The sequence below is a fragment of the Cotesia glomerata genome, linkage group LG5 (assembly GCF_020080835.1).
Source record: "Cotesia glomerata isolate CgM1 linkage group LG5, MPM_Cglom_v2.3, whole genome shotgun sequence".
Classification (NCBI taxonomy): Eukaryota; Metazoa; Arthropoda; class Insecta; order Hymenoptera; family Braconidae; genus Cotesia; species Cotesia glomerata.
Genome location: NC_058162.1, coordinates 23,395,611 through 23,411,368, shown reverse-complemented (window position 1 = coordinate 23,411,368; position 15,758 = coordinate 23,395,611). Strand labels below are relative to the sequence as shown.

At 48.0% G+C, this 15,758-nt stretch overlaps 1 protein-coding gene across 5 annotated transcripts in view; it reads left to right on the top strand.

Moving 5' to 3' along the window:
* LOC123265618 overlaps positions 1-15,758 on the top strand; it is a 101,232-nt gene that overhangs the window by 76,060 nt on the left and 9,414 nt on the right. For 3 of the 5 annotated variants that reach the window (XM_044729412.1, XM_044729413.1, XM_044729410.1), the window contains 20 exons: positions 8-328; positions 919-1,554; positions 1,629-1,946; positions 2,028-2,330; positions 2,402-2,707; positions 2,779-3,096; positions 3,162-3,485; positions 3,553-3,864; positions 3,933-4,559; positions 4,648-4,953; positions 5,030-5,350; positions 5,488-5,817; positions 5,884-6,204; positions 6,293-13,222; positions 13,296-13,625; positions 13,696-14,004; positions 14,073-14,399; positions 14,470-14,775; positions 14,858-15,160; positions 15,229-15,546. In XM_044729412.1, coding sequence (XP_044585347.1) covers positions 8-328; positions 919-1,554; positions 1,629-1,946; positions 2,028-2,330; positions 2,402-2,707; positions 2,779-3,096; positions 3,162-3,485; positions 3,553-3,864; positions 3,933-4,559; positions 4,648-4,953; positions 5,030-5,350; positions 5,488-5,817; positions 5,884-6,204; positions 6,293-13,222; positions 13,296-13,625; positions 13,696-14,004; positions 14,073-14,399; positions 14,470-14,775; positions 14,858-15,160; positions 15,229-15,546 — 13,566 coding nt within the window. The remainder of the gene's footprint in view (positions 1-7; positions 329-918; positions 1,555-1,628; positions 1,947-2,027; positions 2,331-2,401; positions 2,708-2,778; positions 3,097-3,161; positions 3,486-3,552; positions 3,865-3,932; positions 4,560-4,647; positions 4,954-5,029; positions 5,351-5,487; positions 5,818-5,883; positions 6,205-6,292; positions 13,223-13,295; positions 13,626-13,695; positions 14,005-14,072; positions 14,400-14,469; positions 14,776-14,857; positions 15,161-15,228; positions 15,547-15,758) is intronic. The other 2 variants (XM_044729411.1, XM_044729415.1) reach the window with 2 other exon arrangements.

Here is a 15,758-nt window from a genome sequence, read left to right as displayed (position 1 = left end):
TTTACAGTGGATACGCCTCCGGAACCAGTAAATCCATGTCAACCATCTCCTTGTGGTCCCAACTCTGAATGCAACGTCCGTGGAAACAGCCCAGCCTGTTCCTGTGCTCAAAATTACATCGGTCAGCCACCAAACTGCCGACCTGAGTGTACCATAAACCCAGAATGTCCCTCAAACCTCGCGTGTATTCAACAAAAGTGCCGTGATCCTTGTGCTGGACTCTGTGGAATTTCCGCAACTTGTTCAGTAGTGAACCACCATGCAGTCTGCGCTTGTTCTGAAGGATTCACCGGAGATCCGTTCAGCAGCTGTATTCCTGCACCAAAGGGTAAGTCAACCAATTCATTTCTGCATGTGGTAATGGTTTTAAACTTAGTTTTTTATCTTGATGACTCTGCTGTCATTTAGAGCAGGTAAGAGCTTAAAAATTACGGCAAGTGTCGCTTTGTTGACTAACGATACAAATAAACTCACGAGGAACAAACAGTTCTTCAACACTTCGATGACACACGCCAAGCGATTAATCCATTGCCCTAAGACCTTAAATGGTGGCGAAGCCTCTAACCAAAGGCTCTAAACCCTGCCAAAGAAATGTAGTCATTAACTTAGAATTAGTAATACCTAAATCACCTAAATGTCACACATCAACCTTAGATTTTAGACCCTAAGACCTGAACCTCAATCTAATGACCCACCAGTTGCAAGATGCAATTAACTAGACATAAAATTAAAGACCTGACCCAAAATAATGCCATTAACTACGCTTACCATCGTTAGACCGTATATATAATCACAACTGACCGAATTCACCCACAAGCATCAACCCCGCAGTTATCGCAGCACCTGCTTATCAACCAAGCTCATATCATGTTAACCATAACCCAAAAACTAGTATTAAGCTAAAAGATTTCCCTTTAGAACCCCCGAAGGAGATGAGACGACCTTGCTCACCATCACCCTGTGGCACTAATGCAGTCTGTCGTGAGCAAAACGGTATTGGATCCTGCTCATGCCTCCCCGACTACATCGGTGACCCCTACGAAGGCTGCAGACCTGAGTGTGTTATCAACTCAGACTGTCCCACAAACTTTGCCTGTATACGGACCAAGTGTCGAGACCCGTGTCCTGGAACCTGCGGTCCCAATGCCCAGTGCCAGACGATAAACCACCTGGCGTCCTGTACCTGTTCGACAGGTTTCTCCGGAGACCCGTTCAGATATTGCAGCCCAGCGCCTCTGATAACTCAGCCCTCAATCACAGAGCTCTGCTCGCCCAGTCCTTGTGGTCCCAACAGTCAATGCCGGGTTATCAACAACCAAGCCGTTTGTTCTTGCTTACCTGAATACATCGGTTCTCCACCTGGCTGCCGGCCCGAATGTACTGTCAGTTCCGAGTGTCCTCGGAACCGCGCTTGTATTAACAGAAAATGTGATAATCCATGTCCGAGACCTTGCGGTAGAAATACTGACTGCATTGTCATGAACCACAGTCCCATTTGTACCTGCAGGAACGGTTTTGCCGGCGATCCATTCACTTCCTGTTTCGCAGCTCCACGTAAGTCTTTATCAATTAAAAATTCCGAAGAAAGTTACCCGAAATTAGTTCTAGATTTAAAACCATATTTACAGCCCCGAGCCCAGTTGAAACCCAGAATCCTTGTGTACCATCGCCATGTGGACCTAACTCTATATGTCGCGACTCTAATGGACCCTCTTGCTCATGTCTGCCTTCTTTCATCGGTTCTCCACCAAACTGCAGACCTGAATGTACGATTAGCGCGGATTGTCCTGTTAATCAAGCTTGCATGCGTTCTAAATGCCGCGATCCTTGTCCCGGATCTTGCGGCATTCAGGCGCAGTGCGAGGTTGTTAACCATACGCCTATCTGCACCTGCCCTCAAGGATTTACTGGTGATCCCTTCAGCAGTTGCATCATCCAGCCACCAAGTAAGACCTATCTTTCACTTTTCTCTTTACTTTTACTCTTACTCTAACTCTAATCATTTCTAATCTATCTCTTTCTATCAGTGGATGAACTACCTCAAGACCCGTGTAACCCTTCGCCTTGCGGAGCAAACACCCGTTGTCAGCAAGGAGTTTGCACCTGTTTACCTGAATACATCGGAGATCCCTACTTTGGATGCAGACCCGAGTGCCTTTTGAACAATGACTGTCCTCAAAACCAAGCTTGCATTCGTAATAAGTGCAAAGATCCTTGTCCAGGAACTTGCGGCCAAAACGCTGTATGTAACGTCTATAACCACGTCCCTATGTGTACTTGCCCTTCAGGAATGGCAGGCAATGCTTTTGTCATGTGTTCTCAAGTCACTGGTAGGATTTTCTCTTCAGTTTTATGCAAACCTATCACCTAGAGCCAGATCAATAGCTTTGATTACTTTTAGTGCCTCAAGTAACCGATCCATGCAACCCGTCGCCCTGCGGTCCGAACAGCAAGTGTCGGCAGAGTAACGGACATGCTACTTGCACTTGCATCACTGGGTTCATTGGAAGTCCTCCTAGCTGCAGACCAGAGTGTGCTATCTCGTCAGAATGTCCTTTGACCGAAGCCTGTAGCAATCAGAAGTGTAGGAACCCCTGTCAGGGTGCTTGCGGACTGCAAGCAACCTGTAATGTTATCAATCATAACCCTATTTGCAGTTGTCCTTCGTCAATGACCGGAGATCCGTTTGTGCAATGCCAAATGACTCGTAAGCTTTCCTTTCTCTTTCTTTTTCTTTGTCTTGATAGAAGTAAACAGCACAATTGAATTTTTCCAAAGCTGAAGAACCAGTTAAGCCAATTAATCCATGCCAACCTTCACCTTGTGGCCCAAATGCAGAGTGTCGGGTGATAAATGACTCTCCATCGTGCTCCTGTCTCCCAGAATTTACCGGAACTCCACCAAATTGTCGGCCCGAGTGCATTAGCAACGGCGACTGCTCCAATAACCTTGCGTGTATTAGACAGAAGTGTAGAGATCCTTGTCCTGGATCTTGTGGTGCTAATGCAGAATGTCGGGTCGTCAGTCACACACCAATGTGTGTCTGTACAACTGGATTCACCGGTGATCCTTTCACTCAGTGTACTCCAGCGCAATGTAAGATATCTGAAGTAACCAAAAAACAAACTTGGAAATACAGAAATTAATGGTAATCATTTTAGTTGACCAGCCAGTGCCGACGAATCCTTGTTCACCATCACCCTGTGGCTCTAACGCAGAGTGTCGAGTCCAGCAGAATGCCGGATCTTGCTCTTGCTTCCCCGGATACATTGGAAACCCCTACGAAGGCTGCAGACCCGAGTGTGTTTTGAATTCTGACTGCTCCGCAAACCTAGCTTGCATTAGTTCCAAATGCAGAGACCCTTGCCCGGGTACTTGCGGTCAGAATGCTGTTTGTCAGGTGGTGAACCACCTGCCGACATGCTCTTGCATTGATAGATACACTGGAGATCCTTTCAGATTCTGTAATTTTATTTCACCAACAGGTAAATTGATTAATCCATCAGCGGGTAATGTATTGAAGGAGAGATATCTAACGTCTAACCTTTCTAGAAGTAGAAAACACAGGCAACGCTTGTCGACCTTCACCTTGCGGGCCTTACAGTCAGTGTCGCGAGTCAAACGGGCAATCTGTCTGCTCCTGCTTGCCAGGATACAATGGCAGCCCACCGGGATGTCGACCTGAGTGTACAACGAGTTCAGATTGCGCTTTAAATCGCGCTTGCGTTAGTTTGAAATGCATTGACCCTTGTCCTGAACCTTGCGGAAGACAGGCTACGTGTAGAGTCGTCAACCACAGCCCTATTTGTTCATGTAACCTCGGATTTACTGGAGATGCGTTCACCATTTGCTTCCCTATTCCACGTAAGGCCTCTAAGTTCAACCACTTTTCCCTCTTTTGTAGGAAACCTTTAACAATACCCTTATTGTAGAATCAACGGAGATCGAAAGACCTCGAGATCCATGTTTCCCATCGCCATGCGGACCAAACTCTCAGTGCAGAAACGCTAACGGCAGCCCAGCTTGCTCGTGTTCAACAGGCTACAGCGGAAGTCCGCCCAATTGTCGTCCTGAATGTGTCATAAACTCGGAGTGTCCAAGCGATCGCGCTTGCATGAGCGAGAAGTGTAGGGATCCTTGTCCTGGGTCCTGTGGGCAGAATGCTGTGTGTTCAGTCTACAACCACGTTCCAGTTTGCTCGTGTATCGAAAGTTACACCGGAGATCCCTTCACCGGGTGCTTCTATCAACAACCAACAGCACCTACGGTCACTGATCCTTGTAATCCATCACCATGTGGTTCAAACGCTCAATGTAACAACGGATTCTGTTCTTGCCTGCCCAATTACTTTGGTGACGCCAATTCTGGCTGTAGACCTGAGTGTGTCTTGAACAATGACTGTCCTCAAGATCGCGCTTGCGTGAGAAACAAGTGTATTGACCCCTGTCCAGGTACTTGTGGTCAAAACGCCCAATGCACAGTTTTCAATCACATCCCCATGTGTACCTGTCTCGCCGGAATGGCTGGAAATGCTCTAGTATCTTGCCAACCAGTCCAAGGTATGATTTCAACCAAGTGATCATCGTCATAAAAACCATCACCATCACCATCATCACCAAGTTATTAATGATAATGTTATTACCCTAGCTCCTCCAGAAACCAGACCATGTAGTCCCTCACCTTGCGGACCCAACAGCATTTGCCGTCCAGTTAACGGGCAATCCGTTTGTATCTGTGCTCCAGAATACTTAGGAAGCCCTCCGACATGTCGACCTCAATGTCTAGTCAGTTCAGATTGTCCTCGTAACGAGGCATGTACGAATCAGCGCTGTCGTGATCCTTGTCCTGGTACCTGCGGCTTAGAAGCGCGGTGCGAAGTCATCAATCACAATCCCATTTGTTCCTGTCAGGAAGGTTTCACTGGAGATCCATTCACACGTTGTACCTTTATCCGTAAGATGACTTACACCTCTAAGTTAACGATATGTTATAATTATTACAAATTTTAAGCTAAACGATTTTCACACAGAAAACACCCCAACTTCGCCACCAGAAAATCCTTGCCAACCATCACCGTGCGGCATGAATGCCGAGTGTCGTGTTATAAACGACTCCCCATCTTGCTCCTGTTTGCCTGAATTTATAGGTTCGGCTCCAAATTGCCGTCCCGAGTGCATAAGCAACTCAGAGTGTCCCAGCAATAAGGCGTGTGTCAATCGAAAGTGTCGAGACCCTTGTCCAGGGTCCTGCGGTATCAACACTGAGTGCCGAGTAGTTAGTCATACTCCAATGTGCGTTTGCCTCCCGGGACAAACTGGTGATCCTTTCACTGGTTGTCAGCCAGTATCATGTAAGCATGTTTTATGTTAGTATCCCTAAGCCCTAGACCTAGACCTGAAGCCCCTGAGCCTCTAGAACGCAAATCCTCAGAGCTTGACGCTATTAGCAATGACTTCCAGAAAGAATGACCTTGTAAAATGTTTCTAGCATCACAACCACCCGTAAACTTAGAATCGCCCTGCATACCCTCGCCCTGTGGCGCCAACGCGGTCTGCAAAGAGTCAAACGGCGCTGGATCTTGCTCCTGTCTGGCCGACTACATTGGGAATCCATACGAAGGCTGTAGACCCGAATGTGTAATAGACTCCGACTGCCCATCTTACCAGAGTTGCTCTAGATCAAAGTGCCGTGACCCTTGTCCCGGCGCTTGTGGCCAGAACGCCGATTGCATTCCCATCAACCACTCGCCCTCTTGTACCTGTCGACCGGCCTTCACTGGTGACCCGTTCACTTACTGCACCCCGTTATCGACCAATCGTAAGTCTTACTCAGCCATTATTTATCATAACCCTTCCCATGTCTACTTAAATGATTTTTTCACAGCAATAGACAGCGATAGACCAAGGGAACCTTGTAACCCGTCACCCTGTGGGCCCAATAGCCAATGCCGAGTGAATAATGGACAGCCAGTTTGCACTTGCTTGCCAAACTACATCGGTAGCCCACCAGGATGCCGTCCCGAGTGTGTCGCCTCCTCCGAATGTCCCTCCCAGCTGGCTTGCATCAACCAAAAATGCGAGAACCCGTGCCCCGCACCCTGTGGACTTAACACCAAGTGTGTCGTCGTTAACCACAGCCCAATTTGCAGTTGTATGTCGGGATACAGCGGCGACCCATTCACCCGATGCACTCTCATACCACCACGTAAGCATTTTACCCTTTATTTAATATGTTTATTGCTTTCTACAGAATTGCTTTGCCATTATTACACCCATGCCCTGTTACCTTTTAGCAACTGAACCAAATGACCAAGTACCTAGAGACCCATGTGCGCCCTCACCTTGCGGAAGTTTCTCTTACTGTCGCAATATTGGTGGATCTCCAGCTTGCACCTGTCGAGAAGGGTACGTCGGTCAGCCTCCCAATTGTAGGCCCGAATGCTCTATCAACTCTGAGTGTCCAAGCAACGAGGCATGTATCAACGAAAAATGCCGTGACCCATGTCTTGGATCTTGTGGGTTCAACGCTATGTGCTCGGTTTCTAACCACATACCAATCTGCACCTGTCCTGAAGGATTTACCGGAGATCCGTTTACTACCTGCAACGTTCAACCAGTCAACCAACCTATTGAACCGCTAGACAAGTGCAACCCGTCGCCATGTGGGTCCAATGCTCAATGCAACGACGGTCAGTGTACCTGCTTGCCTGAATTCCAAGGAAACCCCTACACTGGGTGTAGACCTGAATGCGTTCTTAATACGGACTGTTCAAGAGATCGCGCTTGCTGGAGGAACAAATGTAGAGATCCTTGTCCAGGAACCTGTGCTACTAACGCCGATTGCGCGGTAATTAATCACGTTCCAATGTGCAGTTGTCCTCCAGGAATGACTGGTAACGCTTTCAGTCAGTGCTTGCCTATCCAGGCTACTGTTCCGGCTAATCCTTGCAGCCCGTCACCTTGTGGGCAGAACAGTGAATGTCGAGTCATAAATGGTCAGGCGGTTTGTTCTTGTATCCGAGGATACTTGGGCAGTCCACCAACTTGCAGACCCGAGTGTATCGTCAGCACGGACTGTCCGCCGAATGAAGCTTGCTTCAATCAAAAGTGTCAAGATCCATGTCAAGGAACTTGTGGAGTCGGAGCGACATGCCAAGTAATCAATCACAATCCGATCTGTAGTTGTCTGCCAAGATTCTCCGGTGATCCGTTTGTAAGATGCACTCCGATACCAGAAGATCCACCAGTGCCTCAAAATCCATGCCAACCTTCGCCTTGCGGACCCAATGCTCAGTGCCAAGTGATTAACAACTCTCCATCGTGTTCTTGTCTTGCAGAGTTTACTGGTTCTCCACCAAACTGCCGTCCTGAATGCGTTAGCAACAGTGAATGTGCTTCAAATTTGGCTTGCATCAACCAGAAATGTAAGAACCCTTGCATTGGATCCTGTGGAGCTGATTCAGACTGTCATGTCGTCAGTCATACGCCGATGTGTGTCTGCAGGACAGGATTTACTGGTGATCCATTCACTCAGTGTATTCTGCAACAAACACCACCATCAACAGCGCCAGAAACTCCTTGCACTCCATCACCATGCGGTCCTAACGCCGTTTGCAAGGAACAGAACGGTGCTGGATCTTGCTCATGCTTGCCAGAGTATACAGGAAATCCTTACGAAGGTTGCAGACCCGAATGTATTGTAAACTCAGACTGCGCTTCAAACATGGCTTGCATCAGGTCGAAATGCAGAGATCCGTGTCCAGGTACTTGTGGCATGAATGCCGAATGTCGGGTGATGTATCATCTACCTCAGTGTTCTTGCTTCCAAGGGTACACTGGGGATCCCTTCAGTTTCTGCAGTGTCCTCGCAGATGAGCAGCCGCCTACAGATCCTTGCAGCCCATCACCTTGTGGACCTAACAGTCAATGTCGCGTGATCAACACCCAACCTGTGTGTACTTGTCTTCCAGAATACATCGGCAGCCCACCTGGATGTCGTCCAGAGTGTACAGTCAGCTCTGAATGTCCTACCAACCGCGCTTGTGTCAATAGGAAGTGCTCAGACCCTTGTCCTGGCACTTGTGGATTCAACACCAGGTGTGAGATCATCAACCACAGCCCAATTTGCTCCTGTCAAGCCGGTTACACCGGAGATCCTTTTGTTAACTGCTTTGAAATGATGACACCAATGGCAATACCATCTCAGCCAACGTACGTCAATCCTTGCGTACCTTCACCGTGTGGACCTAATTCAGAGTGTCGGGACATCAATAGCCAAGCTTCGTGTGCTTGCTTGTCAGGATTCAACGGATCACCACCAAACTGTCGACCCGAATGTGTTATAAATCCTGATTGCTCAAGTAACCAAGCATGTCTGCAATCTAAGTGTCGAGATCCTTGTCCAGGATCTTGTGGAGTGAGCGCTGTATGTTCGGTAGTCAATCACACACCAGTTTGTACCTGTCCTGAAGGATTCAGTGGAGATCCATTTACTCGTTGCTCTCCAAGACCTTCAGTACCACCAGAACCTGTACCATCACCATGCAGCAGATGTGGGTCTAACACTCAGTGCATCAATGATCAATGCATGTGCTTACCTGAGTTCCAAGGTGATCCTTATGCAGGTTGTAGACCGGAGTGTGTTTTGAATCCAGATTGTCGTAGAGACCAGGCTTGTATCAGAAATAAATGTCGGGACCCGTGTGTTGGAGTTTGTGGTCAAAACGCACTTTGCAGTGTTGTGAATCACGTTCCAGTCTGTACTTGTCCGCCACAAATGTCAGGAAATGCTTTCGTGAGCTGTTCGCCGGTGCAAGCACCTCAAGAAACTGATCCTTGCAATCCATCACCTTGTGGATCCAACAGTCAGTGTAGGAAAATTAATAATCAAGCAGTTTGCTCTTGTATATCTGGATATCTCGGTGCTCCACCAAATTGTCGTCCTGAGTGTGTCATCAGCTCGGATTGTACTGCTAATATGGCTTGCAGCAACCAGAAGTGCATTGACCCATGTCCAGGAACTTGTGGAATTCGCGCTCAGTGCAACGTTGTTAATCACAATCCAATTTGCAGTTGTCTTGCTGATTTAACTGGAGATCCATTTGTGATGTGTGTGCCAATTCCTCAGGAACCAGAAGCTCCAAAAAACCCATGTCAGCCGTCACCATGCGGTCCAAATGCTTTCTGTCAAGTGATCAATAATTTACCATCCTGTTCTTGCTTGCCTGAATTCAGCGGCATTCCTCCAAACTGCAGACCAGAGTGTGTGAGTAACAGCGAGTGTTCCACGAACTTGGCGTGTATTAACCAGAAGTGTCGGGACCCATGTCCTGGATCTTGTGGTGCTAATGCAGAATGTCGAGTGATAAGTCACACTCCAATGTGTGTCTGCATGGCAGGATTCACTGGTGATCCATTTACCCAATGTTCCATCAAACAAATGGATCCAATTCCAGACGTCCAAGCTACTCCATGCATTCCTTCGCCCTGTGGTAGCAACGCTGTCTGTAGGGAACAGAACGGAGCTGGTGCTTGCTCTTGTCTGCCAGATTACATCGGAAATCCTTACGAAGGATGCAGACCAGAGTGTATCGTCAACTCAGATTGTACAGCAGATCGTACGTGCATCAGGTCTAAATGCCAGAATCCATGCCCTGGAACTTGTGGACAGAATGCGATTTGCCAGGTAGTAGACCATCGACCATCTTGTACCTGTCAGCCAGGATTCAGCGGAGATCCATTCAGGTTCTGTAGTGTTGTCCAAGATCCTCCAGTACCAGAACTTTCAAGACCATGTTCACCATCTCCATGTGGTCCAAACAGCCAGTGTCGCGAAAACAACGGCCAAGCTATCTGTTCCTGTTCTCCGACATTCGTTGGAACACCGCCATATTGTCGTCCTGAATGCTCAGTGAGCTCAGAGTGTGCTTTGAATCGTGCCTGCATCAACAACAAGTGCGTGGATCCGTGTCCCAGAATTTGTGGAGTCAATGCCAAATGCAATGTTATCAATCACAGTCCATTCTGCAACTGTAACGCTGGACTAACTGGCGATCCATTTGTCAGATGTTTCGAAGCTCCAGTAGCTCCTGAAAGCAAACCATCGACTAACCCATGCGTTCCATCGCCTTGTGGACCATTCTCAATGTGTCGTGACATCGGAGGCGTTCCTTCATGCTCTTGCGAAGCTTCATACATCGGTTCGCCACCAAACTGCCGACCAGAATGTACGATAAACTCGGAATGTGTCAGCAATCTTGCTTGTCTTCGATTCAAATGCACTGATCCATGTCCAGGCTCTTGTGGAATCAACGCTCAGTGCAGTGTGATTAATCACACGCCTATTTGTACATGTCCTGAAGGATTCACGGGTGATCCATTTACCAGCTGTACTTTCAAACAACCAGTCCAAGACACCGTAGTGACTAATCCATGCGATCCTTCACCTTGCGGAGCGAATACTCGTTGCCGCGATGGAGTCTGTACATGTCTTCCAGAATATCATGGAGATCCCTACTACGGATGTCGACCAGAGTGTGTCCAGAACCCTGATTGTCCATTAAACAAAGCTTGCATCCGCAACAAATGCGCTGATCCTTGTCCAGGAGTCTGTGGTGCTAACGCTGAATGCAATGTAGTCCAGCATATTCCAATGTGCAGTTGTCCAGTTGGAACAACAGGAAATGCCTTCGCTAATTGTATCACCGCGATAGAACCAACAACCACTAATCCTTGCGATCCATCGCCTTGTGGACCAAACAGTCGTTGTCAGCAGACAAATGGCCAAGCTGTATGTTCTTGTGTCTTAGGATTCATCGGTCATCCACCGGCTTGCAGACCTGAATGCGTTAGCAACAGTGAGTGTCCTTTGAACGAAGCTTGTGTCAATCAAAAATGTCGTGATCCTTGTCCTGGATCTTGCGGAGTCTCAGCGCGATGTCAAGTCGTCAATCACAACCCGATATGCAGCTGTCCATCTTCATTTACTGGAGATCCGTTCATTAGATGCATACTAGTCCAAGAAAGACCTCCAGAGACCCAGAATCCTTGCCAACCGTCTCCTTGTGGAGCTAACGCTCAGTGTCAAGTGATCAACGACTCACCTTCTTGCTCTTGCTTACCAGAATTCCTTGGTGCGCCACCAAATTGCCGTCCAGAGTGTGCTAGCAACGGCGAATGTGCCAGTCATCTAGCGTGCATCAACAGAAAGTGCCAAGACCCTTGTCGCGGATCATGTGGTCAGAATGCTGAGTGTTTTGTCATTAACCACACTCCGACTTGCAGTTGTATGAATGGATTCACTGGAGATCCGTTTGTTCAATGCAACGTGATGCCGCCTCAGCAAATAGAACCATCTCGCAATCCTTGCGTACCATCACCTTGCGGGTCTAATGCCGTTTGCCGAGAGCAAAACGGTGCTGGAGCTTGTAGTTGCATCCAGGATTATATCGGCAACCCGTATCAAGGCTGCAGACCCGAGTGTACTATCAACACAGACTGTCCAGCGAACTTGGCGTGTATTAGATCTAAATGTCAAGACCCATGTCCTGGAACTTGTGGTCAAAACGCTAACTGTCAAGTAGTCTCGCATTTGCCTTCTTGTACTTGCAATCCAGGATTCACTGGCAATCCGTTCAGTTACTGCAACCAATTACCGCCAGAAATAGATCCAAGCAACGACGATCCGTGCAGTCCTTCACCTTGTGGACCCAACAGCCGTTGTCAGACCAACAACGGCCAGGCTATGTGCTCTTGCGAAGCTCAGTTCATTGGAAGTCCACCAAACTGTCGACCTGAGTGTACCATCAGCACTGAGTGTTCAGCTAGTCTTGCGTGTATCAATCAAAAGTGTAGGGACCCTTGTGCTGGGACCTGCGGTATAAATGCTCAATGTAGAGTAATTAATCATAGTCCTATTTGTAGCTGCCAACCAGGAACCACTGGCGATCCGTTCTTCCAGTGCTTCCAGATGACTGTTTCTGACACTCAGCCAACAGACCCGTGCAATCCGTCGCCTTGTGGGCCAAATTCACTTTGCAGAGTGATTGGCGACACCCCGTCCTGTGCTTGCTTGAATAATTTCATCGGATCACCACCAAACTGCAGACCAGAGTGTTCTATCAACCCAGACTGCACCAGCGACAAGGCTTGCATGCGAGAAAAGTGCAGAGATCCTTGCCCAGGATCTTGCGGACTCTCCGCTCAGTGTTCAGTTGTCAATCACACGCCAGTATGCACGTGTCCTGAAGGTTTTACCGGAGATCCATTCACCAGATGTTCTCCAGCACCACCACCAGCTCTTGCAGTACCAGAAGATCCATGCAATCCTTCGCCGTGTGGTTCTAACGCTCAGTGTCGCAACGGACAATGCTCTTGTCTTCCAGAGTACCAAGGTGATCCCTATGTCGGCTGTAGACCGGAGTGCGTTGTCAACGAAGACTGCTCTCGTTCTCAGGCTTGCATTAACCAGAAGTGTCGTGACCCTTGTGCTGGAGTCTGTGGAATTAACGCAGAGTGTAACGTCGTCAATCACCTACCGATGTGCAGCTGCCCAGTTCGCATGTCTGGAAACGCTTTTATCCAATGCTCAGCAATTGAAGACACACCAACTCAAGATCCTTGCTATCCGTCACCTTGTGGTCCCAACAGTCACTGCCAAACCGTCAACAAGCTTGCAGTATGCACCTGCGTGCCAGGATTCCTTGGAACGCCGCCTTCCTGCCGACCTGAGTGTGTCGTCAGCGCAGACTGTCCTCGCAATCGTGCTTGTAACAACCAGAAGTGCATCGATCCTTGTCCTGGAACTTGTGGACTTAGTGCAGAGTGTCTGGTCATCAATCACAACCCAGTTTGCAGCTGTCCAAATGGATTCACTGGAGATCCGTTTGTCCGTTGCTCGCAGACACCCAAAGATCCTCAACCTTCGGTCGATCCTTGTCAGCCATCACCTTGTGGACCCAACGCTCAATGTCGCGTTATAAACAACAGTCCCTCCTGCTCTTGCAACCAAGAACTCATCGGCAGCCCTCCAAACTGCAGGCCTGAGTGTATCAGCAACAGCGAATGTTCTTCGCACCTAGCGTGTATTAATCAAAAGTGTAAAGACCCTTGCCCAGGATCTTGTGGATCTAATACCAATTGCGCAACAGTTAGTCACACTCCCATGTGCTCATGTGTCCCCGGATTCACCGGAGATCCATTTTCTCAATGTAACTCCATTCCTGGTAAGTTTCCAAAGCAAAATTATGAATACCCCGCGAAATTACAATCACTGATCATTGTATAATTAATTTTCAGCAACTACTTTGCCTCCAACTCAACAAAACCCCTGTGTGCCATCACCCTGCGGTGCAAATGCAATTTGCCGTGAGAATTATAACACAGCATCTTGCTCCTGTGCCCCAGACTTCTTTGGAAATCCCTACGAAGGCTGTAGACCCGAATGTGTCGTCGACAGCGACTGTTCCGCAGACCGAGCTTGCGTTAGATCTAAGTGTACCAATCCGTGTCCTGGTACTTGTGGCCAGAACGCCATGTGCCAGGTTATAAACCATCTACCAACCTGCTCATGCCTAAACGGATACATCGGTGACCCATTCCAGTACTGCCGACTAGCAGAACAAACTCGTAAGAACTCTTTCACAATAACTTTCCACCCATTTTTAGCCACTAGATACTCACTTTATTTCCTCAACAGCAACAGAAGCCTCAGACCCTTGCAACCCTTCACCTTGTGGACCCAACAGCCAATGCAGAAACCTCAATAACTTTGCTAGATGTTCATGCCTTCCCAATTACGTCGGAAGTCCACCTGGATGCCGTCCCGAATGCGTTTCTAGCACCGAGTGCTCGTCGACTCTCGCGTGCATCAACCAGAAATGCAGCGACCCTTGTCCAGGCGTCTGTGGTGTTGACGCCAGATGTGAAACAAGGAACCACAGTCCTATCTGCAGTTGCAGACCTGGTCAAACCGGTGATCCTTTCGTTAAATGCTTTGACATTCCACGTAAGTTCCCTTCTAGCAGCCTTCCAAACTATAAAATAGAACTAAAGCCGACTAATGACAATTTGTAGAACCCACAGAACCAGTTAGACCAATAAGCCCGTGCGTCCCATCACCTTGTGGCCCATTCTCAATATGCCAAGACAATGGAGGCTACCCAGCCTGCTCATGTCTCCAGAACTACATCGGTTCCCCACCAAACTGTCGACCAGAGTGTTCGATAAATACCGACTGTAACCGAAACCAAGCTTGTATTAGAGAAAAGTGCCAAGATCCTTGTCCTGGATCTTGTGGCGCTCGCGCGCAATGTTCTGTTGTTAACCACACTCCGATTTGCACCTGTCCAGTAAGTTACACTGGAGATCCATTCACCAGTTGTAACGTACAACAATCACCACGTAAGTCCTAACCCAGCTCAGGACATAATTCATTAGCCCTTCAATCATTAATAATGAAATATTCTTACAGCCGAACCACCAGCACCCAACGACCCATGTGACCCGTCACCTTGTGGTGCTAACAGTCTTTGCCGAAATGGTGTATGCACTTGTCTACCTCAGTACCACGGAGATCCCTACTTTGGTTGCCGACCTGAGTGCGTACAGAACTCAGACTGTCAGTTTAACAAAGCATGTAGTAATAATAAGTGCGTTGATCCTTGTCCTGGAATTTGCGGTCGTAATGCAGAGTGCAATGTCGTTAATCACATCCCAATGTGTAGTTGCCTCGCCAATTACGAAGGCGATCCTTTCAGCCTTTGCCAACCTGTTCAACGTAAGTTTTCCCAAAATATCAAACCTAAACCTAAACCTAGAAATTTAAACAACTCTTGAATGTAAATGATTATTGACCCTAGGACCAACAAGCAACCCATGTGAACCTTCACCGTGTGGCCCTAATAGTGTTTGTAAGCGTTTCGGAGATCAAGTATCATGCTCATGCCTTCCCGGGTTCTTTGGCAACCCTCCAAGTTGTCGGCCCGAGTGCGTTGTAAGCTCCGACTGCGAGCAAAGTCGCGCTTGCATCAACCAACGCTGCCAAGACCCTTGCCCAGGATCTTGCGGGCAAAGCGCCCTCTGCGTCACCAGAAACCACAACCCTATTTGCAGTTGTCCGCAGAGATACTCTGGAGATCCATTCGTCCACTGTTCTCTAATGAGTAAGTCCCAAGCCTGATAAAATTTTTAGGAAATGTCCTATGAGCTAAGTTTACTTTGTTTCCCGTAGAAGAACCCGTTGAACCAGAGAGCAACCCGTGCAGCCCCTCGCCCTGCGGATCCAACGCCCAGTGCACTGTTTCTAAGAACTCGCCCTCCTGCAGTTGCCTACCCAATTTCGTTGGCTCGCCACCAAACTGCCGTCCTGAATGCCGGGTCAACAGTGAATGCCCTACCCAGTTAGCCTGCATCAACCAGAGATGCAGAGACCCTTGTCCTGGTTCTTGCGGCATCAATGCCCTCTGCCAGGTCGCTAGACATCAACCCTCTTGCTCTTGTCAGCAAGGATTCACTGGTGATCCTTTCACCCTATGCTCATTGATTACCAGTAAGAATTTTTTACAGGATTTTATTTACTGTGCTAATTAATCTGATTTGCTTTTTTGTCAACAGCGTTGTATATTTGTAGATAAATTGCTTGTAAATATCTAAGAATTGCATGAAATCTTATATATATTTGTAGATATGTCCATATGTCCATAGCAATAGAGCTTATTTAATAGAACAAAGTTTCCAACAGCAAACTAATCGGTTTTTCCA